At 48.3% G+C, this 24615-nt stretch overlaps 4 protein-coding genes across 11 annotated transcripts; 3 read left to right on the forward strand and 1 right to left on the reverse strand.

The window, feature by feature from the left end:
- Nucleotides 1–46: 46 nt before the first annotated feature.
- On the reverse strand, nucleotides 47–18785 carry fsaf1 (40S small subunit processome assembly factor 1). 5 transcript variants are annotated; one of them, XR_015840171.1, is made up of 10 exons: nucleotides 18539–18785; nucleotides 17967–18113; nucleotides 17789–17892; nucleotides 17659–17718; nucleotides 17488–17583; nucleotides 17330–17416; nucleotides 17224–17252; nucleotides 16811–16947; nucleotides 16661–16734; nucleotides 47–2884 (listed from the first exon to the last, which is right to left on the reverse strand). XR_015840171.1 is itself a non-coding variant. In XM_088286402.1 (9 exons), the coding sequence occupies exons 1-8, from the start codon at nucleotides 18615–18617 to the stop codon at nucleotides 16812–16814; spliced, it is 735 nt and encodes a 244-aa protein (XP_088142528.1). In that variant the 5' UTR covers nucleotides 18618–18784; the 3' UTR covers nucleotides 16232–16734; nucleotide 16811. The 5 variants fall into 5 exon arrangements, 2 of the variants coding, with proteins under 2 accessions (XP_088142528.1, XP_088142527.1); XR_015840172.1 differs by lacking the exon at nucleotides 47–2884 and adding an exon at nucleotides 3155–3485; XR_015840170.1 differs by lacking the exon at nucleotides 47–2884 and adding an exon at nucleotides 16232–16469.
- exoc8 (exocyst complex component 8) lies at nucleotides 441–3819 on the forward strand. The gene is made up of 6 exons (XM_088286396.1): nucleotides 441–898; nucleotides 1024–1599; nucleotides 1774–2062; nucleotides 2207–2460; nucleotides 2592–2840; nucleotides 3036–3819. The coding sequence occupies exons 1-6, from the start codon at nucleotides 605–607 to the stop codon at nucleotides 3441–3443; spliced, it is 2070 nt and encodes a 689-aa protein (XP_088142522.1). The 5' UTR covers nucleotides 441–604; the 3' UTR covers nucleotides 3444–3819.
- On the forward strand, nucleotides 4997–15461 carry trim67 (tripartite motif containing 67). Of its 2 annotated transcripts, XM_088286395.1 has the most exons (12): nucleotides 4999–5891; nucleotides 9556–9651; nucleotides 10203–10325; nucleotides 11429–11539; nucleotides 11624–11777; nucleotides 12188–12283; nucleotides 12807–12970; nucleotides 13049–13187; nucleotides 13310–13434; nucleotides 13501–13679; nucleotides 13758–13920; nucleotides 14072–15461. In XM_088286395.1, exons 1-12 carry the CDS (start codon nucleotides 5076–5078, stop codon nucleotides 14117–14119), a joined length of 2214 nt encoding a protein of 737 aa, XP_088142521.1. In that variant the 5' UTR covers nucleotides 4999–5075; the 3' UTR covers nucleotides 14120–15461. The 2 variants fall into 2 exon arrangements, with proteins under 2 accessions (XP_088142520.1, XP_088142521.1); XM_088286394.1 differs by lacking the exon at nucleotides 12188–12283 and having other exon boundaries at nucleotides 4997–5891.
- On the forward strand, nucleotides 18084–24129 carry gnpat (glyceronephosphate O-acyltransferase). Of its 3 annotated transcripts, none has more exons than XM_088286398.1 (17): nucleotides 18084–18170; nucleotides 19462–19653; nucleotides 19789–19965; nucleotides 20094–20223; nucleotides 20297–20424; nucleotides 20796–20871; nucleotides 20934–21085; nucleotides 21285–21415; nucleotides 21492–21718; nucleotides 22017–22109; nucleotides 22348–22494; nucleotides 22574–22653; nucleotides 22733–22873; nucleotides 23004–23103; nucleotides 23182–23266; nucleotides 23571–23632; nucleotides 23706–24129. In XM_088286398.1, exons 2-17 carry the CDS (start codon nucleotides 19474–19476, stop codon nucleotides 23747–23749), a joined length of 1953 nt encoding a protein of 650 aa, XP_088142524.1. In that variant the 5' UTR covers nucleotides 18084–18170; nucleotides 19462–19473; the 3' UTR covers nucleotides 23750–24129. The 3 variants fall into 3 exon arrangements, with proteins under 3 accessions (XP_088142524.1, XP_088142525.1, XP_088142523.1); XM_088286399.1 differs by having other exon boundaries at nucleotides 18096–18145; XM_088286397.1 differs by lacking the exon at nucleotides 18084–18170 and adding an exon at nucleotides 18194–18934.
- Nucleotides 24130–24615: the final 486 nt, after the last annotated feature.

The following is a 24615-nucleotide window of genomic DNA, read 5'->3' on the forward strand; positions in this document are numbered from 1 at the left end:
GTTATGTTATGAATCCGGTGCGCATTTAAAAATAAAACGTATTTACCCAATAATGATGGCGTTAATAGTGATTCAAAACCGCGCCGCATTCAAATTTTACAATCAAAACAGAAATCCATAAATTGAATTGAACACTGTCGTTGAATAGTTTCTTCGTAAATGTGACCATATTACGACCCACTGCAGTCTTATATTGACAGTCCCAACTTCACTTCCGCTTTTGACCAACAAACTTTATAGAAATGAGCTTCCGTATCCGGAAGTCAGAGGAACAGTTGCAAGCGCTCGCGGAGTTTATTTGTTGCTCCCAAGTAACACGAAACACTAACAAAGTCGTTATTAATAACCAAGTAACACAACCAAAGAAACATCTATTAAGTTACATTTGTTTCAGAATGTTTTAAAAGTACATATTCAGGCTTCATTGTTGGCCCGAAAAAAAAAAAAAAAAAAATCACGTGACGTAAGAGGGTGTCACTGCTTCGCTTCCTGTTCGGGTTGCTAGCTGCGATGTTCCATTGGAACCGCGAACGGACTTTTGTTTGTTTGCCTTAGCGTTTTTTTATTTATACTTTGATCAAAGGTGAATAATTCCCAATTCAAGATGTCCGAACCGGGAAACAGACTCCGCAGGCTGCTGGAATCGCCCAATTTCGACGCACAGAATTACGTGAAGCAGCTGTCCCAGCAGTCCGATGGCGATCGAGACCTGCAGGAGCACCGGCAGAAGATCCAAAACCTGGCCGACGAGACGGCCCAGAACCTGAAGAAGAACGTCTACAAGAACTACCGGCAGTTCATCGAGACGGCCAAAGAGATCTCGTACCTGGAGAGTGAGATGTACCAGCTGAGCCACATCCTGACCGAGCAGAAGAGCATCATGGAGAGCATCACGCAGGTGAGTATTGTCACCGGAAACCCACAGAAATGATTAAGTGGCTAGAGTAGATACATATTGCATCTCTGTAAGAGAGCATGAAAACAACATGTAATATAGTTATTTTCTCGTGCTAATATCTGCAGGCCCTGCTATCCACCGACAAGGATGAGACCTCCAAGGAGATGCAGGCCGCCTTCCCCAAGGAGAGTGAGGAAGTGAAACAGAGGAGCCTCACCTCCCTACTGGAGAGGGTGGAAGGCGGCAAGACGATTATGGACACCCCCGGGAGGCACCTGGTGTACAACGGTGACCTGGTGGAGTTTGATGTGGACAACATGTCCCCCGTCCAGAAGGTGCACGCCTTCCTCATGAACGACTGCCTGCTGATCGCCACCTGGCTGGCCAACCGGCGCGGAGCCGTCAAGTACAAATACAACGCCTTGTACGAGCTGGAGAGCTTCGCCGTGGTCAACGTCAAGGACAACCCGCCCATGAAGGACATGTTCAAGATCCTAATGTTCCCCGACAGCCGCATCTTCCAGGCAGAGAACAGCAAGATCAAGAAGGAGTGGCTGGAGATTCTGGACGAGACCAAGAAGAACAAAGCCAACAAGGAGCGTGGCAAGAAGGAGCAGGAGAAGAAGATGCCGACGTCCCCCGTTCGGGTCGAGGTTTCCACCAATCCTTTTGACCAGGACGATGACGACGAGCAGGCTGAGGTAGGGTTGCAAAATCTCGTTCATTTTTAACGTTGGAAACTTTCCGCGGGCCAAAAGAAAATCACCATTCAAGCCGTAATCGCTCCGTAACATCAAACGACATGTTAACGGTTTGTTTACAAGTGGTGCAAAATTTGAGCTTACCTAAACTCTTTCACCGCTTTTCTACCCGAGGTGGAGGAAAGCGTGGACCTCGGTCTGGAGTGGATCCAGGAGCTGCCAGAGGACTTGGACGTGTGCATCGCCCAGAGGGACTTTGAGGGCGCCGTGGACCTGCTGGACAAGCTCAACGAGTACCTGAAGGAGCAGCCGCTCACGCCCAAGGTCAAGGAGCTGCGGGCCAAAGTGGACGAGCGAGTGAGGCGGCTGACCGACGTCCTCGTCTTCGAGCTGTCGCCGCATCGCTCGCTTCGTGGCGGACCTCAGGCCACCAGGAGGGCCGTGTCGCAGCTCATCAGGCTAGGTCATTGTTACGCTATTACGTCAGTAGCTGTCTGGCAAAGTGCAAAAAGTAGCACCACAGCGAGCAAACTCATCCAAATCTCAAAATTGAATCGCAAGAAGGTCGACATAGAAATGGAGTTTGTGGAATACAATTTGTTCCCAGGCCAGTCGACCAAGGCGTGCGAGCTGTTCCTGAAGAACCGCGCGGCGGCCGTGCACACGGCCATCCGGCAGCTGCGCATCGAAGGCGCCACGTTGCTCTACATCCACAAGCTCTGCAACATTTTCTTCACCGGCCTGCTGGAGACGGCCAAAGAGTTCCAGATGGACTTCGCCGGCAACACGGGCTGCTACTCGGCCTTCGTGGTCTGGTCCCGCTCGGCCATGAGGATGTTTGTGGACGCCTTCAGCAAACAGGTAGGTCGGGGGTGGGCAAAATGTGGAGTGCGGGCCATGTGCGGCCCCTTACGTTCTATAATGCGGCCCGTCAAGAACAGTCTCAATTTAGTCTTTTTTTTTTAAATGAATCGACGCGGCGGGGCGCGAAGGTGTTCGACAGCAAGGAGAGCCTGTCGACGGCGTCCGAGTGCGTGAAGGTAGCCAAGGAGCACTGCCTCCAGCTGACCGACATCGGCCTGGACCTGACCTTCACGCTGGAGTCTCTGCTGGTGAAGGACGTGAAGGCGGCCCTGCTCAGCTACAAGGACGTCATCGTGGAGGCCAGCAAGCATCGCAACTCGGAGGAGATGTGGAGGCGCATGAACCTCATGACGCCGGAGGCTCTCGCCAAGCTCAAGGTGATCAGCGAGAGTTGGATCAAGCGTGGCTCCATCGGTCATGCCTGGATGCAAAGATGACGTCATAGAACAGCGACCGTTTTCGTTAGTGTCGTAACGAGCTAGCCCAAACGTCCAAATAATTAATGACAGTGTTTTCAAATAGGGGATTGGTTTTTGATTCCCTTCTCTAATTTTTTTTTTTTGGGCTTACAGGAGGAGATGCGCGCCAGCGGCATGTCCACGTTCGACGCGTACACGGGCGCCGACTGCTGGGTGAACCTGAGCTACACGCTGGTGGCCTTCACCAAGCAGCTGCTCAGCTTCCTGGAGGAGTCCCTGAAGCTCTACTTCCCCGAGCTACACACGGTGCTGCTGGAGAGCCTGCGCGAGATCGTGCTGGTGGCCGTGCAGCACGTGGACTTCAGCCTGCGCTGCGAGCAGGACGCCGACAAGAAAGCCTTCGTGGTGCTCAACGCCGCCTTCCTGCACGACTGCGTGCTGCCCGAGGTGGAGCGCCGCTTCGAGGAGGCCGTGGGCAAGCCCGCCAAGCAGCTGCGGGACCTCCGCAAGAGCACGCGGCCCGTCAGGATCAACCCCGAGAGCACCACGTCCCTCGTCTGACGTAACCTCGTCGCCCATCGGACGGGAACAAAGACTGAAGGGCTGCAAAAGTTCCGGAAAAATTGCCATAAATACAGCAAACCTACGTCTCGTGAGGCTATTTTTCGGTGTATGTCATTTGGCCATGAGGGGGCAGCGTAATACAATCTTACAGAAGAAGAGTTTCACCACTACTATAAAGAAAAAGGTCCTTTGCTGCCATCTTGTGACATCCATAGGCAATTCTAAAACTTTTTGGGGTTTGGGAAGCATCAATTAGACGCAGTTGTCTCTACACGCCGTACTCCAAATTGAAATCGTTCCATATTCTAAATGATTTTTACAGAAGCAAAATTTTGTCTTTCTATCGATAATAAAGCACACATTTTGATGGACACTTTCCCAGATACAATATTCTAGTGAAAATGTATAAATGCACATTTAAATGTTGACGGCTGGACACGTTTTTAACACCCGCACACGAGAATAATTCAAATCATTTTTAGTAATAATTGTTACTTTTGATGTTGAATGCACCATAGCCTTATTTTGCTCCAAACATCTGCAATGGATGATTTGATTTTTATGATGATGATGATGATGATATGTTCCATAGTTATCTTTGCCGCCATCTCTGGCCCACTTTCATGGCAGCGGCAACGCACAAAAAGCCAAAATGACCTTTCCCCTCCGAGAACGAATGCACGAGTGCATCAACTCTCCTCCGCGCTCGGCTATTTTTAGTCTCCCACTCGCCACACACGATCGCCCACGCTGAGGGAATTCTGCGCCCGAGTGGAGGAATTCATTCAGGTACGTCCGCAAGGGGATGACTCGTCTTGCTTTCACATGCCTCATCTTTGCCTCCCTAACACAAAAAGGCAGCATGAGCGTCGGAACGCAAGAGTTTCTCCTCGGTTGCACGTCACACGCAACAAGGTCAAGTCGTGCTTTCACGCGGCAATCAATTCAATGACGTTATGGGATTTGATGCAACTTTGGGCTGTTATGCTGCCGCTTCCCCATTTTCATCCGACATGGAGTTGATTAAAAAAAATGCAGGAACTGAAAGCAGACAATTGGTAGGATGAAGTCACAACATCCAAGAATTTGAGTTTGGTCTGTTTTACTTCCCCTTCCCCTCATTTCTGGGAGGTGATAAAAGAAGGAATTTCCAGCCAGATTTTGGGATCGCTGAGTAAAATCTGCAGGATTTTGCCAGCTAGATTTCACATCAGCATTGTATGAAAGGCAGCATCACCATGTAAAATATTTTGGTACTCCCTCACAAGTCTTTCCGTGTCTGTTATTGATGCAGAACAGCGAGGAAAGGTGATGAATTGAGGATTTTCTGATGCAGCAATTTGGTAGGACCAGTTTAAAACTGCAATGTCGACTTTGTACTCCAATTCCATGATGGAATTTCAGATTGCAGTTATGAGACGCAGTCAGACAACACAAACCGGGATGACTTTATCTCCATTTATGTTGTGCGCGTTCCTTCCAAGTTGTCATTTCTCGCAGCCATCCATCAACGTCTGCCGAAGCAAGACCCTGCCCTCGCTCGGCGCATGCGCATGCGCACGCGCACCACCCGCCTGCCAGGGAACTGTCCGCGGACGTTCGGTGCTGGAAGCGTTTGGACCGGGCGCGATGGAGGAAGAGCTGAAATGTCCGGTGTGCGGCTCCCTGTTCAAGGAGCCGGTTCTGCTGCCCTGCTCCCACAACGTTTGCCTGGCGTGTGCGCGCAGCATCAGCGTGCACACGCCGGACGGGGAGCCCGCGGCCGCCGCCGTGCAGCAGGGCCGCGCGTCGGCGGCCAGCTCGGACTACGACTACCTGGACGTGGACAAGATGAGCCTGTACAGCGAGACGGACAGCGGCTACGGCTCGTACACGCCGTGCCAGCTCAAGTCGCCCAACGGCGTGCGTGTGTTCCCCGCCCCGCAGCACCCCCACCACCACCAGCAGCGGCTGTGCTCGCTCACCTGCCCGCTGTGCCACCGCAGCGTCTCGCTGGACGAGCGAGGGCTGCGCGGCTTGCCTCGCAACCGGCTCCTGGAGGCCATCGTGGCGCGGTACCGGCACAGCCGCGCCGCTTCGGCCGCCTGCGCTTCGGGAGCGGCCAAGTGTCAGCTGTGTGACCGCAACCCGGAGGACGCGGCGGTCATGTGCGAACAATGCGACGTGTTTTACTGCAACGCCTGCCAGCAGCGGTGCCACCCGTCCCGGGGCCCGCTCGCCAAGCACCGCCTGGTTCCGCCGCCCCAGCAGCGGCCCGGCCAGGCGGCCGCCGGACAGCCGCCTGCCACCGCGCGGAAGCCGGCGACGTGCGCCGAGCACGAAGCGGAGAACTTCGTCATGTACTGCTGCAGCTGCAGGGCGCCCGTGTGCGCCAAGTGCGCGGAGGAGGGCCGGCACGCCAAGCACGACGTCAAGCCCGTCGCGCTCATGTGGAAGCAGCACAAGGTACGTCGTCGTCACCGTCGTAAGACGAGGACTGTCGTGTTTTGCAGCTTCCACTGCCCTCACTTTCCGTCCCATAAAGTTGAGACGTAAACAGAGGAGAGCAACCGCGGTCCTCGAGGGCCTCTTCTCCGACATGTTTGAGATGTTACCCTCCTCCAACACACCCGATTCAGATGAACAGCCCGAAAACGAGCCAATCTGGTGTATTGCAGAAGGGGAACCAGCCAAACGTTTGCTTGCTGGCGACCGGTTTACGTTCACGGGGTCCGTTACCAAGGTGACCAGACTCTCTGCACCGGCTAATTCCCACATTTCAAGGTGAAAGACCCGGTACAGTTAAATATGAGTTTGGTTTCAAAATATTGTCCACCGGAGTGGACGCATTCGAGCGCCTCATTGTCGGCCACGAGTGTGCGCACACCAGGCAGAGAAACAGCAGAGATTGCGGTGTATCAAATTTACAACATATTCGGATTCCTTTTACAGGGAAATGTTCAAAAAAAAAAAGAGAGCGGCTCAAATAAAGCGCAGCATTGAGAGCGTGATGTAAAACGTTGGAATAGATTTTTTTTTTATGTCATCCATTCATCATTTTTCTCTTCCCTTCCCTAATGGTGTCTTTTTGTCTCCCCCTCATCTCGCTGTCCCCTCCCCCAGCCATAAATGGACCGTGAAAATCCCATCAGGGCGAGAGCGAGGTGAGGGGGCGTCGACAAGTAATGAGCAGCATATGAATAAGATATGCTCAGTTAATACGTCGTCCGTTCACGTCGAGCGAGCGCGATGAGCGAACGCCTCGCTCGTTTCACTACATTTGCGGTCCCAACAAAGATATTTCGCTCAAACAAACACCAAATCCTAAATTTCCAAATCCCCCCCCCAACATATTTCAAACGAAGCCAAATTCACGTTCAAAACATCTGACCGCGCTAAATAAACCCCCGCCAGTCGTGAATTTCGTAGTTAATCCGGCGCCTGCGGTTGTGTTCCGAGATGCTGTTACCGTGGTAACAAAAGCACAAGTGAGCCCGATAAAGTTCCAGAAGGCAAAAAGCAAAACAGGTCAGCCTTACTCGCCTTTCACCTCAAGCATCTCACGCGCACACGACGCCACGACGGAACAACTTGAGCACCTTCTTACTGGCGTGGCAGCTTTAGAGCGCCTCGTAGTTGACGAGGTGGGGGTGGAGGGGGAACCGAAAGATTTCGGTCCAAACCATCTTTTCACAATGACCGTTACACAAGAGTAAGTCTTGGCGCTTCTGCTGGACTCGAGCGCTCAATGTAGGTTAATGCGCACTTTGCTGCACTTCCTTTCTTCTTGCTAACGGCCTACGCAGGAAATGCGTGTGCGTGTGCGCGTAAACTGCAGCCCACCAAATATAGCCGAGCGTGTGTGATGATTTATTTTGGGCAATTCTACAACAGACCTCGTAGAAGGATGGAACAATGAGCCGCGGGCGTTTCCATGGTTACGCGCCACCGCAAATTCCGAGCTGCCTTAAACGTACTTCGGAGTTCTATTGAGGGACTCGCACGGTGATGCGGAATTTTGCGTTTTGACTCACGTGCGCATTTGGAAAAGGAGAAAAAGCAGCAAAGGATTGAGAGTCGAGGGCAGATGAGCGAGCGAGCGAGAGAGAGAGAGAGAGAGCAGATTGTTTTTGACCTTCGGCGCTAATGCCGTAGCGCAGCTGCCACCGAGGAGGCAAAAAAGCCCCATCGAGTCGAAATTGTCATTTACGAGAACAGCGTCCACAATCTGGAACATTGGACTTCGGCAATCTTTACATCTCAAGAGTAAAATTGTGATGCAGTAAAAAAAAAAAAAAAAAGCAGTTGAAGAGACGATCAACACCACAACAATCCATCCTCAAAATGTATCCGACGCAAGCATTCATTATGCTCTAAAAAAAAAAAAATCCAGAATCTTGAGACGACAACGCATGCAACGAGACAAACATTTTATGTTAAGTTTAGCCTGGGTTGTTCTGGAGAGTCTTTGCTGGACGTGCTTTGTTTACTTTGTTCATTTTTTTAGGGAGCGGTGTCGATGAATTGCTTTTTTTCCCGCGTTTTTTGAGGCCGGGCTTTGTCTCTACAAATCGAGCATGGGACTTTGCAATCGCAGCCGTAAAATTCCGCTCGCCAGACAGAACGCATCATCGACGCATAAATATGCAAATGAGGAGCCATAAAAGTGGCGCGGGCAAGGGTCGCAAATGGCGCCCCTCCTGGCAACCCCCCGAAGGTCAAGCATTTGGGAAGGACGTGCTCAGCCATTTATGCGTAACCTGCGCCTCGCCGTGCCACAAGTTCCACGCGGCGCCAAACATTGCAGATGCGCGACGACGTCTTCGGTCTACGTGAGAAGACGGACGTAAGTGAAAGGTCAAGAAAAAAAGGAGGGCGAGAAGAATAAATGAAAGAATCCCCCACATGATGACGACGATGATGCAGGAAAGCCCCTCATCGTCCGTCATCCCCTCGTTAGCGCGGCCTCGGCGCGGGCGCGACAGCTTGGTGGGCCAGATGGTCTCCACGGCAACGAGCGCTGCTGAAGGGTACGCTTGATTTGTGACTCATCAAGTCATCGCGCCGCGCACGGGGGGAGGGAGACCACCCGATTAAGTGTGTGTGTGTGTGTGTGTGTGTGGGAGGGGGGGGGCGAGGGGGGTGATTACGGACGCAGTCCATTAAGTGTGCACGTGAGGAAGGCCACGTTCCAATCATATCTGCGATGACTTGACGACCTCGCCGAGGAGGCATTTAATGTGAACGGATTGTGAAAAATCTATTAGCTGCTCGTGCCCGTTTTTGTGCAGCGAATACCGAAGAGGCGGGCCCGCAAAATGCTTTTTTTTTTTTTTTCAGTTGGCAAATTATAATCTTTGTTAAATTGACGAGTTCAGCGTATCCCGTGCGTGTCCCGACAACGACACGAGATAATCAAGAAAATTTTGTGAGCAACCAACTACTTTTACTCATCCGACTGCGTGTGTGTGTGTGTGTGTGTGTGTTGAGGAAGACGGAGCAGGTGGAGCAAGTGGGTGGCGCCACAGTGGACTTGATTTATCACCAATGTCCACGCAAGTGTGTGTGTGTGTGTTTCCTTTGTCTTGTCTTTTGTCAACGAGAGGCTCGAGCACCCTCCCCCACCCCCGAAACAAACGATGCTCCATGTCTGTCCACCTCTCCATCCGTTCCTTCGCCTTCTTTAAAACAGGAGGTGTCAAACTCATTTTGGTGTGTAATTGTTTGTTCAAACACATTTTTCAATTTAATTTAAAAGGGGAGGATTAGTAACACATAAACGGCAATATGTCATCTCTCCGTGTTGTTAAACGTGAAGAAAATTTGCTCGAAACAGGAAGTTGACGCACCTTGCGGGACTCATGAAATGAGGTGATGGGCCAGATCTGGCCCCCGGGCCTTGAGTTTGGCACCCGTGCTTTAAAATGAGTTGAAAGGAAGCGCTGGGGTTGATGTGGTGTCACTAAAGCAAGTCCATTATTTTCCTGGCCTGTGCGTCGGACTTCAGACCACTCGCGTCTAGTTTGGCATTTTCATTTGATTTTTCACACGACGTGTTTAAGGTTTTAAATTACATCACACATTAAGAGTTTTATTTGATGTATTTATTTATTTATTTTGGTCTGTGCAGTGTCAACTCTCGCAAGCCCTCAACGGCGTCTCGGACAAAGCCAAAGATGCAAAAGAATTCCTGGTCCAACTCAAGAACATGCTGCAGCAGATCCAGGTCATCATGTCATTTTATTTATTTTTTTTTTTATGTAACCATAGCGAGCATGCTGACCTTGCCGTTGTCGCCCGAGGAGCGCCGAGGCGAGCGTGAAGTCAACGAGGCATCAAAAGCGCTTTTGTTTCACGTAACACTCGGATTAAAACGAGTCATCTCAAGGTTAATTATTCCCATTTCGGGATTGGGAGCTTCACTGCCAAACGAAGTACTTTGTACACGTTTAATCCGCTTTTTGTACGCTGACAAACACCTGCATTATGACCGGAGGAAGGAGGATTAAAAAGGGTTGCGCAATAATAGCACTCAGAAAGAAATGTAAATAATAAGAGAGATTCATTTGGTTTGGTCTTATCTTTAGATTTCCCCACATTTATTTTTGAAAAGCCGGGAGAGAATTCCGAGATTTGTTTCTAAATACACCCCAAAAAAGGAATGTTCACGTCGGGCTAGTCTGCCGGCGTGGCCACTTTAGGCACACTGATGCCAATATTTAGCGTATCCCATGAATGTACTTTTTTTTTTTTGGCCATTTCTTGTGCGTGTCACAGGAGAACGGCGTGGAGTTCGAGGCTTGCCTGGTGGCTCAGTGCGACTCTCTGATCGAGGCTCTGACCCGACAGAAAGCCAAACTCCTCACCAAAGTGACCAAGGAGAAGGAATACAAGCTGAAGGTAAGCGCATGGTTTTTTTCTTTTGGTGATCAAAATCGATAACTTTCCTGCCGTAAACAAAGAGTTAGTTACTTTTGATTTAGCTTTCCTATTTTCTCCCAATATTAATTTAAGTTATTTGTTAGTTTTCGTCAATCCTCATAATCGTGAGATGCCTAAAATTGTCCGACTTCCGTGTTGGCATTTCTCACCCTCCTAATTAAGAATCGCCCCCCATCTTTATCGTCATCATCGACTCAAAAGCTGTGCTGATCTCAAATCCAAAGTGATGCGACGTCGCCACCTAGAGGATTTTTTTTTTTTAAATCAGAAGACTGCTGACTGACAACGGCAGCTGCTCAAGCACAGACTAGCAAAAAAAAAAGAAATGATATAAATCTAAATATATGCAAGACCAAGCATTCTTTTCACACAAACTTCTCTCCACAGAACTGTGTCGCCACCAAACTGGCATCTGCGCTCGAGCGTTACGTAACGACAACCTTGCAGGCTGGAAAATCCATTCTCACTGGATTATCTTTGTCTTTTTTTCCCCTCTTTCTCCCCACCCTTCAACACGCACAAGTCATTTATTGTAGCTGGAGTCTCTTAATCTGCTTTTGACGCATGTTCACACAATTCGCCCCAATTGCAGATTTCGACGCACTCCAAGCGACACGTTACTCTCAACAAAGCTCTGAAAAAACATTTTTGGTCATCAAATTTGTCATTTGAGTTCCACGCAGATTGCCTGGAAGCACTTTCACGCTGCTCAGAATCAAGCGTGATCCCATTCGCCGTCAAATGAAAAATTAAAGCGCGCACGTGACTGCAGCTCATTAAAATGGCTTCTCATTTGTGGACAACGCCATCGAGGGCGGCCGTGAAATGAAAGACTCGCGCGGAGACGGACAGCACTTTTTAAGATGAAAAATGTCATTCGTCTCAACTTGACTAAAACGCGGCTACCCTTCAATAATAATTAGCCTCAAAGGACGCTAACGTGATCTGACACCGATTATGATTTCCCATTCGCTATGCACAAAAAGTCATTTCCCCGCCGAGCAGAAAAACGCTGGCTTCGTTCCCACCAACATTTAAGAGCTTTCAATGTCGGCCACCAGGTGGCGCGCGACCAGATCACCCACTGCACCATGAAGCTGCGGCAGACCACCGGCATGATGGAGTACTGCCTGGAGGTGCTCAAGGAGAACGACCCCAGTGGCTTCCTCCAGGTAAAAAACAAACGGACGCTCAGGCTGTGACAAATAGTCAGCATTTTGCGCAGCGGATGAAGAATATGCACCCATCGTTGGCAGATCTCGGACGCTCTGATCAAGCGCGTGGCGTCGTCTCAGGACCAGTGGGTCAAAGGCAACCTGGAGGCCAAAGTGGGCCCCGAGTTTCAGCTCACGCTCAACACCGACGCGCTCCTGCAGACCATCGTGCAGCTGGATTTCTGCCAGGGCAAAGGTACACGCAAGTGAATCCGCCACGCCTTCGAATATCGCTCGGCCGAACTTTCTGAGCTTTTAGACGACGTTCGAAGGGAGCCACAATTTTGCCAACGGAGGAGGTGGCAAATGTTAAGAACGAGCGAGCGTTGTTGCGCTCTCCTTTCAGACACTCGAGTGAGCGATTGCAGCAAAGCCCGTGAATCGCCATCAAAGCGCTTCGACTGCCGCGTCTGCCGATTCGCTTTCATGCCGCGTAATTAAGCGTTACGTAACGGTTGCTCCACGATGCGCCCGAAAAGACGGCTCCATTGTTTTATTCGCGCTAGCGGTGAATCATTTTTGGATGAAAGAAAAATGAGATGCAGAAGACGATTGAAGTGATTTTTTATTTATTTTTTGCACATTTTGGGGGCGTGGCATTTGCAGACGTGAAGGACGGCCCCTTATTGAAACAAATGCAGCAGCAGGCAGCTGACGCTGCAGAAGCTGCTCAAGTTGATGCCGACGCACAAAGTCCAGGAGGTATTTTGTCTGCCCCCCACCCTCGTTTTCCCGTCCCTGACGCCCCCCCACGCATGGTTTGTTCTTTTTGGTAGAAACACTTTTGAGTAGTCACCGAGACCAATTACCGATATCATTGCTCCTTTTGAGATTGAAAATGTCAATTCCCACGGCGACAGGTCATTGTGAAATTTATTTCTTGGCAGTATCGGTGGCTGGTATCGGCAACCTTTGCCACAACTCGATACCTTCAAATCAAGCCCATATTGGCCTGATATCACAAAAATTATTACGTAATCGTAGAATACGGAGCGTGATAAATTTTCAAAAGCCATGGGTTAATCCTTCACTGCTTCCCGATGTTTGCCCTACGAATGAACCCAACTTCAATCCATCCACTTGATCCTCCTCGTCGACGCACATTCCGTCACACCGAATCAACCCGTTTGCCTTTCATCTGTCCTTTTGCCCCCACTGGCCAACAATCGCTCCGTAAATACGCTGAGATGTTAACGGATTATCCCCCCCCCCCCCCCTCCCTCAGTGGAGTCGGGAGCCTCGGTGCCGCCGGCTCCCCTCCTGCAGCTGGAGAAGTGTTGCAGCGGCAACAACAGCGCCACCCTGGCCTGGAGGGTGGCCACGCCCCAAGCGGCGCCCATCGAGGGTTACATTCTCGAGTTGGACGACGGCAACGCTGGACAGTACAGGGTTGGTCAACACGCACGCGCTCACTTGACTCGTTTTGGGCCTCATCATGAGTCGAACGGTGTTAACTTGTTGCCGCAGGAGGTGTACGTGGGAAAGGAGACGGTGTGCACGGTGGATGGCCTCCACTTCAACAGCTCGTACAACACCCGAGTGAAAGCCTACAACGGCGTCGGCGTGGGGCCTTACAGCAAGACGGTGGTGCTCAAGACATCCGACGGTACTCCAAAAAAACCGCAACATTTTCTTGACAAGCGCCAGACTCGCTTTTCGCTCCCTTGAAAGTAACGCGCCGGCCATGATTCAGCCACGCTAAATCCCAACGACGACTTTTTCCCGCAGTGGCTAGCTTCACCTTTGACCCCACCTCGGCCCACCGGGACATCGTGCTGACCAACGAGAATCAGACGGTGTCGTGCAACAGCTACGACGACCGCGTGGTGCTCGGGACCGCCGCCTTCTCCAAGGTGACGGAGTTCATTTGAACCGTTAACTTGACGACGCGGCGAGTGACGAGTCCCTTCCGATGTTAGGGCGTCCACTACTGGGAGGTGTGCGTCGATCGCTACGACAACCACCCGGACCCCGCGTTTGGCATCGCCCGCATCAACACGGTCAAGGACATGATGCTGGGCAAGGACGACAAGGCCTGGGCCATGTATGTGGACAACAACCGCTCGTGGTTCATGCACAACAACTCGCACACCAACAGGCACGTACCCGAGCCGTCCGAATTTGAGGCCCGGCACCGGACGGGAAATTCATGCTCGGCTCTTTTGTGTGCGCGCAGGGCAGAGGGCGGCATCACGAAGGGCGCCACGGTGGGCGTCCTCCTGGATCTGAGCAAGCACACGCTGACGTTTTTCATCAACAAGGAGCAACACGGACCGACCGCCTTTGAGAACCTGGACGGCGTCTTCATGCCGGCCGTCAGCCTCAACAGAAACGTCCAGGTGGCCGCGCTTCCAAATTGTTGACAATATTCAGCGACCGTTTTCAGTCGGCCATTTTGGTTGCGCTCGTCTCGTCAGTATGAACGTCGAGACGCTGCTGCCGATTTGAGACCGCGACCTTTTTCTCATTTGCTTCTCTGACCCCCCCCAGGTGACCCTCGTGACGGGCTTGGAGGTGCCCAAAGTCCTCAAACAGTAGACGAGGGCCTCCGACAAGCGAGCCAACGATGTCAACCACATGGCACGTCCGCTTCATCGGCTCGCCTCGAGGTTCAAGTTCAAGTTTGCCGTTTGGAAGTCCGCACGCACAATTAAGCAGACGGTCGTTTTGTCATTTTGCGTCGTCAAGATCCAACAACACGGTGCCTTGAGCAGGCAAAGACGTTCAAAGGCTTTTGTTGGGACTCAGGTTGTTAGTGCCGTAAAATATTCACGCGCCGTCACTTTCGATTCCAGTGCGAAAAAAAAAAAAAAAGTCTTTGTGAGCCGCACGGACGCAATTTCCGTTTATTGCCGTTTCCTTTTTTGTGCCACGTGACGACAAATGTCAACTTTTATCTTCGGTTTCGGCACATATGACGACGCTCTCGGTGTCTGAGATCTCGCAAATTGTTTTTTGCACGTTTGGAGAAATCTAGAGTTGAGTTGGAGCATGAAATAGGAGTTGCGTAGGTCGTAAAAAAAAATGCGTGCAAAAAGAAAAGCGGCCATTTTGGAGTGCCCTCGTCATCCTGGACGATTTGAAACCAGGTTTCAAATCTTTTCTCCCTCAAACGGCATCAGTGATGCGTCTGCGGCGGGGGAGCGAAGCACACTTATTTGAGAGCCTCAAGACAAAAAGTGAATATTTTATACGCAATGTTGCAAATGCGAGTTTTTTTTTTTTTTTTTTTGTCACCTCATGTTAATTTTATAGCGCGCTCTCTCCAACGAAAAGTGGCTCCAGAGAAGACACGCTGCTGCAAAAGATCACTGTGACATGAAAGACAACACTGAGCCGGCAGCAAGAGTTCCGATGAGAGCGTGTCAAATTGCAAACGCGTGCAAAACGGAATTCCGCTGCCGATGCCATTCGAGGTGGCGGCGGTGTAAATAAAAATAAGGCAACTTGTGGTGAGCATCGAGCAAGTTTACAAAGTCCCGTTCGGTATCTCAAGCTGCCTTGTAAATAGCCTGGTGCATTATTTCTTCTCGTTTGCTGCCGTGAGAGGTCGCCCTCTACTGCCTGAAGGAGGAATTACAGCCACTCCGCCATGGAGCCAGGCGTGTGCAAACGTACATTGATCAAAAGCCATTGCGTTTCACCGACATACAAACATACACGCGTTATAGAAATCTATAAAAATGCCTCAAATGAGTTGCTTATTTTTCTTGGATGACACACGTTTATCCTTTCTTTGATTTATTCTATTTGTTGCCGTGAGAGACGAGCAATTTTAATAATGCAAGCTATGGCAAGTGGTTGTTATTTTGAGCGTTAACTCAACTTCATTATTAGTTTTAGGACTTCCGTCAGCAAAGTGCAACCCACATAAGCCAAACTTTTTTTTAAATATGATTTGGACAAAAGTATTGAGACGTGCCCCTTGATAAATGATTTCTTCATTCCGGGCTCTTAATTCTTAACACGATGTTTTGAAGGTCGACTATTTTTTTTTAAATTCGGGATCCATGCAAGCATGCTCGTAAGACAAGCACATCCAGCGCAGGCCGTCTTCTCAGGTCTAACCACGTCGACCTCCCCGCCGCAAAGCCAGACCAAAAACGTTGCAAAAAGTCTTCCCAGAAGAGTGAAACAACTCTGCGTTTTCTTCGCATTTCACTTTGGCAACGCGTCCCAATACTTTTGTCCCCGGCGCGTCTTTTGCGACCCATCGCCTTGGTCAAAGGGCTTCACAGAGGCTTCAAATGTTTCGAACAAAAAAAAGGCCGAGCCCGTCATGCGGCGAGTTCGAACGGCTGCCGTGCGTGTCGAGTCGCGAATGTCTTCAACGTCACATATTTACTTTTAACGGGGCGGCGAGGGGTCGGATTGCATGATCTGATATTCAAAAGGATTTATTGAGCAAGTATGTACATATTTCTTCTTTTTTTTTTGCCGCCCCCTTCAGGTTGTTCGGTGTCCAAGTTGCTGCTGTTTCTATTTCCAAGTGTGCACCCCAAAAAAGCTCAATTAGCATTTACTTCCCGTTCCTTTTAATCCCTTGAACTCGATCGCCTCATTTCAACTCCTCGCTCTTGCCAAGCTGTGAATGTTTTGTACGACTAAATGGTTTGTATATGAGCAGAAGAAAAAGACACGCCAACAATGTCTCCTTTTGGGTTGTTTATATGACAAACAAGAAAACGAAATAAACGGCCCGTGAGGAAATAAAGCATTGCCGTCGGGGACGTCCCGCATTTACAGTCAGGAGGCGGGTCCACATTTTTTCTCGTTGTCCATGCAAATAAAATGTGTCCAAATGGGACGTGGCTCCACTTCACACGATCACCTCAGTGGCGGATAAAACATTTACTAACTTGTGTTCTCAGTGACATTTTAGACATTCCTAAATGTAAAAAAAAAAAAAAAAGAATTTTAATTACGCAACAGCAACTAGTGCCTCAAGAGATTTCCAGACGTTTTTTTTTGTTTAAATCCACAAACGCAAAAGTGTAAATTAACTTTTGAGGGTTCACTCGACGTGAATCCAATGCCGCCGTTTCACCCTTTGAGCGTCCGTGTCAGATGCGATCTCACCTGACTATAGGTGAACGGCGCTGCCAAAATGCCGACGCCCCCTTCGTCTTTCCTCCGCCCTCAAACAGATTTTCCTGCAAAAAAAAACGCAAACAATTGAGACACGCGAGTCCCTCCAGATGAGCGGGCGGTCCGCGGTGCACTCCCCACCTCATTTGCGTCGCATTTTGCACTCGATGGTCTGGATCTCTTTGGTGCTGAGGATCAGCACGCCGTCCTTGAAGCGGCCCACCTGACCTGTCGGCGCCGACGATGAGCCGGACGCCGCCGTCTTCTTGTTGTCCCTGCTGGAGACGGACATCATCATCTTCAAGCGTTACGTGCGAAAGGTGAGTGAGAGGTGCCGCCAGAACGGACGGCAAAAAAGAGTGAAAATAACGTTCTTATGGACGGGTCAAGAGTTGGGAATGCAGCCTAAGCTAAACAAAATTGGATGCAACTTCTTTTAAATTGAGTAAAGATCCTTTCAAAACTGACAAAGTACAACATAGCTACTATATATTTTTTTTAATTAAAGCACACAAAACCATTAAGACAACAAGAAATAAAGCAAACATTCCTACCTTGGCTTGAACTTCTTTTTCTTCAGTTCCTACAAAACAAAACAAAACAACCCATCAACCACACAGCAAGAACAACAATTTTTTTTGGACTTCTTGAGGGTCTTACCGGCTGCGGTCTCTCTTTCGCCGCCGTCTTCTTCTCTTTGATTTGCTGCTGCAGCACTTTGTAGTTGAAATAGTTTTTCTTGGCAGGCTATGAAGGAGTCCACATTAAGTACGTGCCAATCACAAGCACGTTGAGTGTTAACGCTGAAGTCTTCTCACCCATGCGCCCAACATGACGGCTCGCTCCTCCTCATAGACTCGCTGCCGCTCCTTTTTGTAGCCCGTGATGCCAAAGCGATGCACCTCCAGTCGAGCCTAATGCGCACGAACACAAGATAAATGCAAAACACGCCCGAACAAAAAATACGTTTGAAACATTAACTCACTTACTTTCTCCAAACTGAGACCCTGTTGCGGAGCACGCTGCTGCTTCTCCGAAGTCTCGAGAGGCTGGAGACAAAAAGAAGAAAATCATTCGAAAAACAAACGTAAAAAGTGTCATTATTAATGTAGAACTTACAATGGATTCATCGAGCGCGGGCATGTGTCTGGTCTTCTTTTGTCTCTTGGCGGGGTCCTGGAAGCTCACCACCTCCACCTCCCTCGCCGGCTTGACAGCTGCAACTGTGATAGCAAAATGTATTTCATAAAACATGTGTGCATAATTGAATCTTGTGGACTGGCTGCACGTTTTGTACCTTGCTTGTGGACATTGACCTCCGAGGACTCTTGTCGCCCACCTTGGTCTTCGTCGGAAACGCAAACATTAGCGGCCTCTTCTGGAACGGCTTCTTCCTCACATCTTTTTTGCTTTTGCTTTTTCTTTCTTTTCACTGCTCCACTTCCTGCGCACACATGAACACGGAAAAACAACAAGGTTTAGTTTAATTTCACACCATTTTGTGAGTCACCATGTCAAGTATTTTTAAGTATTTCTTATGAGGAAGATATCGAAAATTATTATCTGTGAGAGGCACTAATTAATTAAGTTCGACCGGAACAGGGGGGCACTTTATTTTTCGCCTAACTGTGGAAGAAATTATTTTTTGAGATGTAGAGATCGTGTACATAATATAGCGTGTATTCCAGTTACAAATAACGGCGAAAACAACTCTTCTAAATGTTTTTCTTGACTTCAAACTAGATATGGACGTGTATTTACGGTTGTGACGTTTTGTTAGTGACATTAGCGAGATAAATCGGAAAAAAAACGATTGAGTCCGACGATTTAACAAATTGATCCACAAGCTAGCTAGCTAGCTACACTTACCGAAATCATATAACTTATTCAAAACCTGTTCCAGAAAAGCACAATCCTCGTCAACATTTTCAGTCACGTCAGGCTTCATTTTAAGGTTAATTAGCAAAAACTTTATAAATAAAAACACACAGGTAGCAGTCGACCCCGCGTTAAATTGGAGAATCACAAATGTACGCCACGCGTGGTTACGACGTGACGTACTTTTTGGTCCTCCTCGGCTACCGTAGTTGCATGTCAAAATGCCGGAAGTCGAAGCTAACGCCCATGTGAAGTTTCTCCTCTGCAAGCTGATCCCGCATTTGGCTTTTAGCAATTAAACGGCTCGTAAAAGCAACCAGAAAAGCCTCGCTGGATGCTGCGTGGCTGCTCGCGTAAGGGAGGATGGCATCCAAAGCGGTTGCCCCGGTAGGTGAACGATTTGGATTAGCGTGGAGGCTAAGCTAACGCCACTCAGTGTGTGTGTGGCATTTGACATTTGACATTTGACTTGCTTCTCAATTTAGCTGCTCACAGGACGATCTGGACCAGTCATATTCTTATAATAACATAATTTCAAATGACACACAAGGACAAAAGTAGACTTTTTGTGTTAATGCTCCGACGAGTCGCATTAACAAAAATATAGTGTTGTCTTTAGTGTTAGGTTTGAGTTTCATCGACATTCCAAATATTTGTCAACGCATTCTTTTGAGTTTCTGTTAAAAAGTCAAATAAATGACAACACTCGGCTATATGAATAATATTTTACAATATGTACATGTATTACAAGATCTGTTTTTGTACATATGTATTGCTTTTCATTTCTTATCAAGTCTTTGGACAGTACTTGGTTGTGTTGATTGAAGCTGTCTATTTTCTGTATTGGGAGTTAATAAATGTGTCCAAAAATCTGATGTTCGACTGACGTCAACTCCTCGCATACTTTCATTCAGCATCGAGATCCGATGCTGAAAAAACGAGATGACTTCGAAGACATCCTGGAGGAACGCCGCAACTCCAGCGACCTCCGATACGCCGTCAAGTGCTACACGCCTGTCCTCTACAAAGACTTGACGCCGTGCACGCCGGACACGCTCAAGAATGCCGTGCTGCACTCGGATCCCGTTAACTTTGTTATCCGTCAGGTAAATACTCCAATTTCTCGCCTGGATTACAAAAAGGTCTGAGCAATCCACATTTAAAAAGCAAATGACAACAACCTTAATATGCTATCTATATCTTTTTGCTCATCTTTAATCAGAAGTGTTATTTTCTCCAAGGTTGCCACGGAGACGGGCAAAGCGCCGGATGATGTCCAGGTCGAGGCGTCGGCCATCTTGGACGAGATGGCGCACCGCCTGCAGCTCAGCACGGTTCGCTTCTTCGCCTTCACCCTCTGCAAGGTGTTCAAAACCTTGTTCCGGACTGTCAGCGTGAACGAGGAAGGCATCCAGAGAGTGAGAGCCTCACGTCATAATTAATCGTTTTTTATTCAGGCAATTATTGGGATCAGCCATAAAAAATGTCTAGGTACTTCTGTCGTGCTAATCAATCTAACATAACGAGAAACCGGTTTTGTGGTTAGCTCCAGCAGGCCATCCAGGAGCACCCGGTGGTTCTCCTCCCGAGCCACCGAAGCTACATGGACTTCTTGCTCATGTCCTACATCCTGTACACCTACGACCTCGCCCTGCCCGTCATCGCTGCCGGCATGGGTACGTTGGAATAGATTACTTGTGGACTCGTAGAGTACACGTCTTACACTTCTCCTGTTTGGTCTCCTCTCAGATTTCATGGGGATGAAATTTGTGGGCGAGATGCTGCGAATGTCTGGCGCTTTCTTCATCCGACGATCGTTCGGTGGCGACAAACTCTACTGGGCCGTCTTTTCCGAGTATGTCAAGACTATTATCAAGGTAAGGAACAATTAAAGGATCTTTTTAAAAAATATATATATTGCATTTGACAGATTTCGGATATATTTAAAAAAAATATATATATAATTAAAACGAATACTAAAACTAATAAAAAAAGTAAACTAAAACGAAGCATTTAAAAAAATATCAACCAGTAAAAAACTAACAAATCTGCTCTAAAAACTAATCACAATTAAGTTAGAAAACAATATAAAATTGTAATAAAAAAAAATCCCAAACTATTATAACCCTGATTGTAATACAAAAATAATTTCTTAAAAAAATAACGGGAAGAAAAAAAATCACATTTGAAATCTCAAAATTTCACAATTCTTCTTGACTTTTAATGACAACGCTCTTGTATTTTTCAGAACGGGTACGCTCCCGTTGAGTTTTTCCTGGAGGGCACGCGAAGTCGAACAGCAAAATCTTTAACACCAAAGTTGGGTAAGACGCCGAAAGCGAGTTGTTGAACGAGTCGTCATATTCACCGAACGTCCTCCCTCAAGGTTTGTTGAACATCGTGATGGAGCCTTTCCTCAAGGGCGAGGTGTTCGACGTGTGCTTGGTGCCGGTCAGCATCAGCTACGAGAGGATCCTGGAGGAGGCGCTCTACGCGCGGGAGCTTCTTGGCGTTCCCAAGCCCAAAGAGTCCACGTCGGTGAGTCGCAATTGTCATCTCGTGAGAAATCATGTGCAAAGAAAGCCGCAGTTTGGGTCAGAAATAACACCTTTTTTAAAATAAGTCAAACGACTCACCCTTTGTTGTTTGCAGGACAATACTGCCACCTTGTGGCATTTTGTAAGCATTGCTGGATCCATTTTCCTGAAAAGTTTTTTTTTTTTTTTTTTTATGCCAGGGTCTCTTCAAGGCCAGGAAGATCCTGCGTGAGGACTATGGCAGCATCCATGTTTACTTTGGTCAGCCCGTGTCCGTCCGGAGTTTAGCCCACGGCCACGTGGACCGCTGCCAATTTAATTTGACACCCAGGTAACAAACGAGGAACTCACGCCCACGTCAACAATGTTTGACTATTCTAAAACAATTATTTTTTTTTTTTTTTAAGACACATCCCGGCTCGGCCCAGCGAGGAAACGGCGCGCTTTGTGAACAGCGCCGCCTACAGGCTGGTGAGGGCGCAGGAGGAGAACTCGGTTCTGAAGCCGTGGGTCCTCCTGGCGACGCTGCTGCTGCAGAAGCAGGAAGCGGCCGTGACGCTGGACGAGCTGACTGAACGCGCCGTGTGGCTGCGGGACCTTTCCCGGCAGTACGGAGCTTTCCTCCACTGGCCCGGTACAGTGTGGTGCTTTGTCGTCATGGCGACAGTGACACCCATTCACTCGCACACAAACCTTTTTTTGTCCCGTTTATTCATATGAAGTCTTTCAAATGGAGAATGAGAACAACCTCGTTGTTGCAGCTTTTATTTTTCCCAAATCTGTGCTGGTCTTTGAAGCCTCATTTTGTATGCTTGATTTTTGTTTTGTATTTTTTTTTTTTGGGGGGGGTTGTTCACATCGCTGTTTTCCGTGTTGTGTCACCATCTCAAAGTCATTGATCTGACTTGCTTTGTTTCCGTCGCCTTCTTCAGACCACGTGCGTCCATCGGAAGTGGTGTCGTCCAGCCTGGCCCTGCATGGAGGCCTGGTGAGGGTCTCTGAGGGGCGGGTTCATCTGGAACAAGGTTTGATTTGGGACCAAAGTATTGGGACACGAGAGGTGCACTCGACCCGGGTTTGTTTGGCTTGTGACTATTCGTCGTTGGCATTGATTGAACCGAGATATATTTTGTGTAGTCAACACTGACGCCATATTTTCGTTGCCTCCTGAAGGAGCGTGTCCCAATACCTTTGACCACAACATCATTTTCTGTATTTTTTTTTTTTTTAAACATCGTCTCACTCTTTGTCATAACCGACCAGGAACAGCCGATGCGGCCTCCTCCCTAGAGGAGCAGCTCCTAAACCGGGCAGTGCTGGTGCTCTCTTGCGCCTCCTACAGGAACCAGGCGCTGCACGTCTTCCTGCGCCCGGCGCTGCTCGCCGCGGCCGTCTCTTCCGCGCGGAAACGTGAGTCCGAATCACCGCGCAAACGCTCTACGTATGTTCGTATGATATTCGCATGACCCGCGTGTGCGGATGATCGCAGAGGAGGTTTTCGAGCGCTTCCGATTCCTGAGGGACGTCTTCTCCAACGAGTTCATCTTGTGTCCCGCAGCCGACGTGCAGGTGAGCACCAGCGAACACCACGGCGTTTCGATTTTAAGGTGAATTTTATTTATTTTTTTGGTACTTTTGTGCTTTGCAGGATTTTGAGGAGGCGTGTTACCTGCTGGAGAAAACGGGAGCGCTGCAGGTCGGCCAGCACGACGTGGCGGTGACAAAACGAGGCCAGAGGACGGTGGACTTCCTCACGAGCGTGCTGGAGCCGTTCCTGCAAGGATACTTGGTGAGTGACTGTCGATGACCTCCGGCAAGGAGCTTCTTAATAAAATTCAAATGAAAAGTTATCTCACATGCGGTGTTGCTGTTATTTGTTCTCCTTTTTAATGTTTGAACTTTTTTCCAAATGACTGCAGGTGGTTTGTCGTTTCTTTTTGGAGGAGGCCGCCGAGGCGCTGACGCAAAAGTCGTTCATCCCTGCCGTGCGGCAGTTTATCATCAAACATTTGCTGGCAGGTGAGCTCGGTTTGTTTTGTATCCAAAAGACGTCGCCGTGACGCAAGTGTAACGTGCTCGTGCGTTGTCGTGACGCAGGGAGGCTGACGCACTTGGAGGCGTTGTCGTCCGACCTGCACAAGAACGCTTTGGCTGCTCTGCTCAGACTGGGCGCCGTGCGCAGGTGCGCTCCTTTCCAACACGACATGGAACAAGACAAATAATTGGTTACAAAAACAGACAATCAATAACTGAAAAAGTATAGTCTGCCCTCTGCTGGTCGAAGGAGACATTGCATCCGTTGTTCTCTAATACATTTTAATTATCGGATTTTATTCATGATGATTTGGCAAGATGATCCTTGGTGAATTTAAATTGCATAAATGAGATTATTTTTAATCAATATTTGTCGACTGATAATTTGTCGACTTCCAAATTTGATATGCTTAAAATAATAAGCCGTATGAATCGGTGTGTTGTTTCCTCAGAATGCAGAAGGACACCCTGAGCGTCAACAAAGTGAAACTCAGCTCTGTGCAAGACTCTTTGGGTAAGAAGAACAAGTCCGGTAGCATTCGAACAAGTGTAAAAAGAAGTGAACCTCCTCACCTTTTTTTGCCCAGGAGGGAAGCAGCAGCCTCCGAACGTTGTCACGGCTCGCCTCTAACGCTGCCAATCTTCTCCAAAGGACTTTTCCGACTCAAGCGTGCCATCCAAACGACTTGAACTTGAATTCATGAAATGTGCGATCCTCTCACATTTTTGTGTTTTATTTGTAAACTAACATCTCTGTCCTTCTGGTCAAATATTCGTGCTTTGTTTGCTCAAAGAGATTGCACTTTCAAGAAAGTTGAGTCTTGTTTACACTAGCATATATATATAAAAAAATATATTTTGATGCCAAGGGTGTGTGAATTTATCTCAACAACCAAAACTTGTGTTCATCTCTTTCCAGTAATAAGAATTTTTATTCGGCTTTTTTGTACTTTTCACTAAAGTGTGTGTGTGTGTTCAGAGAATATAATTAAAGTCTTTACATAAAGTTGATCTGTACCGAACATGTTTAATAAAAATAATCTTTTTAAAAATGTGCTGATGAACACAAAGTAATGACATCCAATGCAGAATGTGCGCTGTTTTAACGCATGGGACAATCTGAGTGTGACCACTAGGGGGCAGGCTTACCTCATTGTTTTTTATCTGTCTCCTTTCCCTCTAGGAACATTGACATATTCTAGGGAGTTTTAAGTTTGTTTTCTCCACCAAAAAAGTTCAAGTATAAAGTAGGGAAAAAAAGGTGTTTTCTTAAAAAAATATGTTTTGGAAAAAAACATTTTTTCTAGCATATAGATTTTCTTTTCTAAAAATAAAGTGCAGAATTTCTTATACATTTTTTTTTAAGGAAAAAAACAAAACAAAACCCCCTGCTCTACAATCTTTACATTGAGCTATCAACAAACAACTACAAGCCCTGCATAAAGGGCGAGACAAAAAACGACATTTTTGAACTACAACAACGAGGCACTCTAAAGC

Source organism: Idiotropiscis lumnitzeri, chromosome 21, assembly GCF_059441095.1.
Source record: "Idiotropiscis lumnitzeri isolate Australia: NSW breed Sydney's pygmy pipehorse chromosome 21, RoL_Ilum_1.0, whole genome shotgun sequence".
Lineage (NCBI taxonomy): Eukaryota > Metazoa > Chordata > Actinopteri > Syngnathiformes > Syngnathidae > Idiotropiscis > Idiotropiscis lumnitzeri.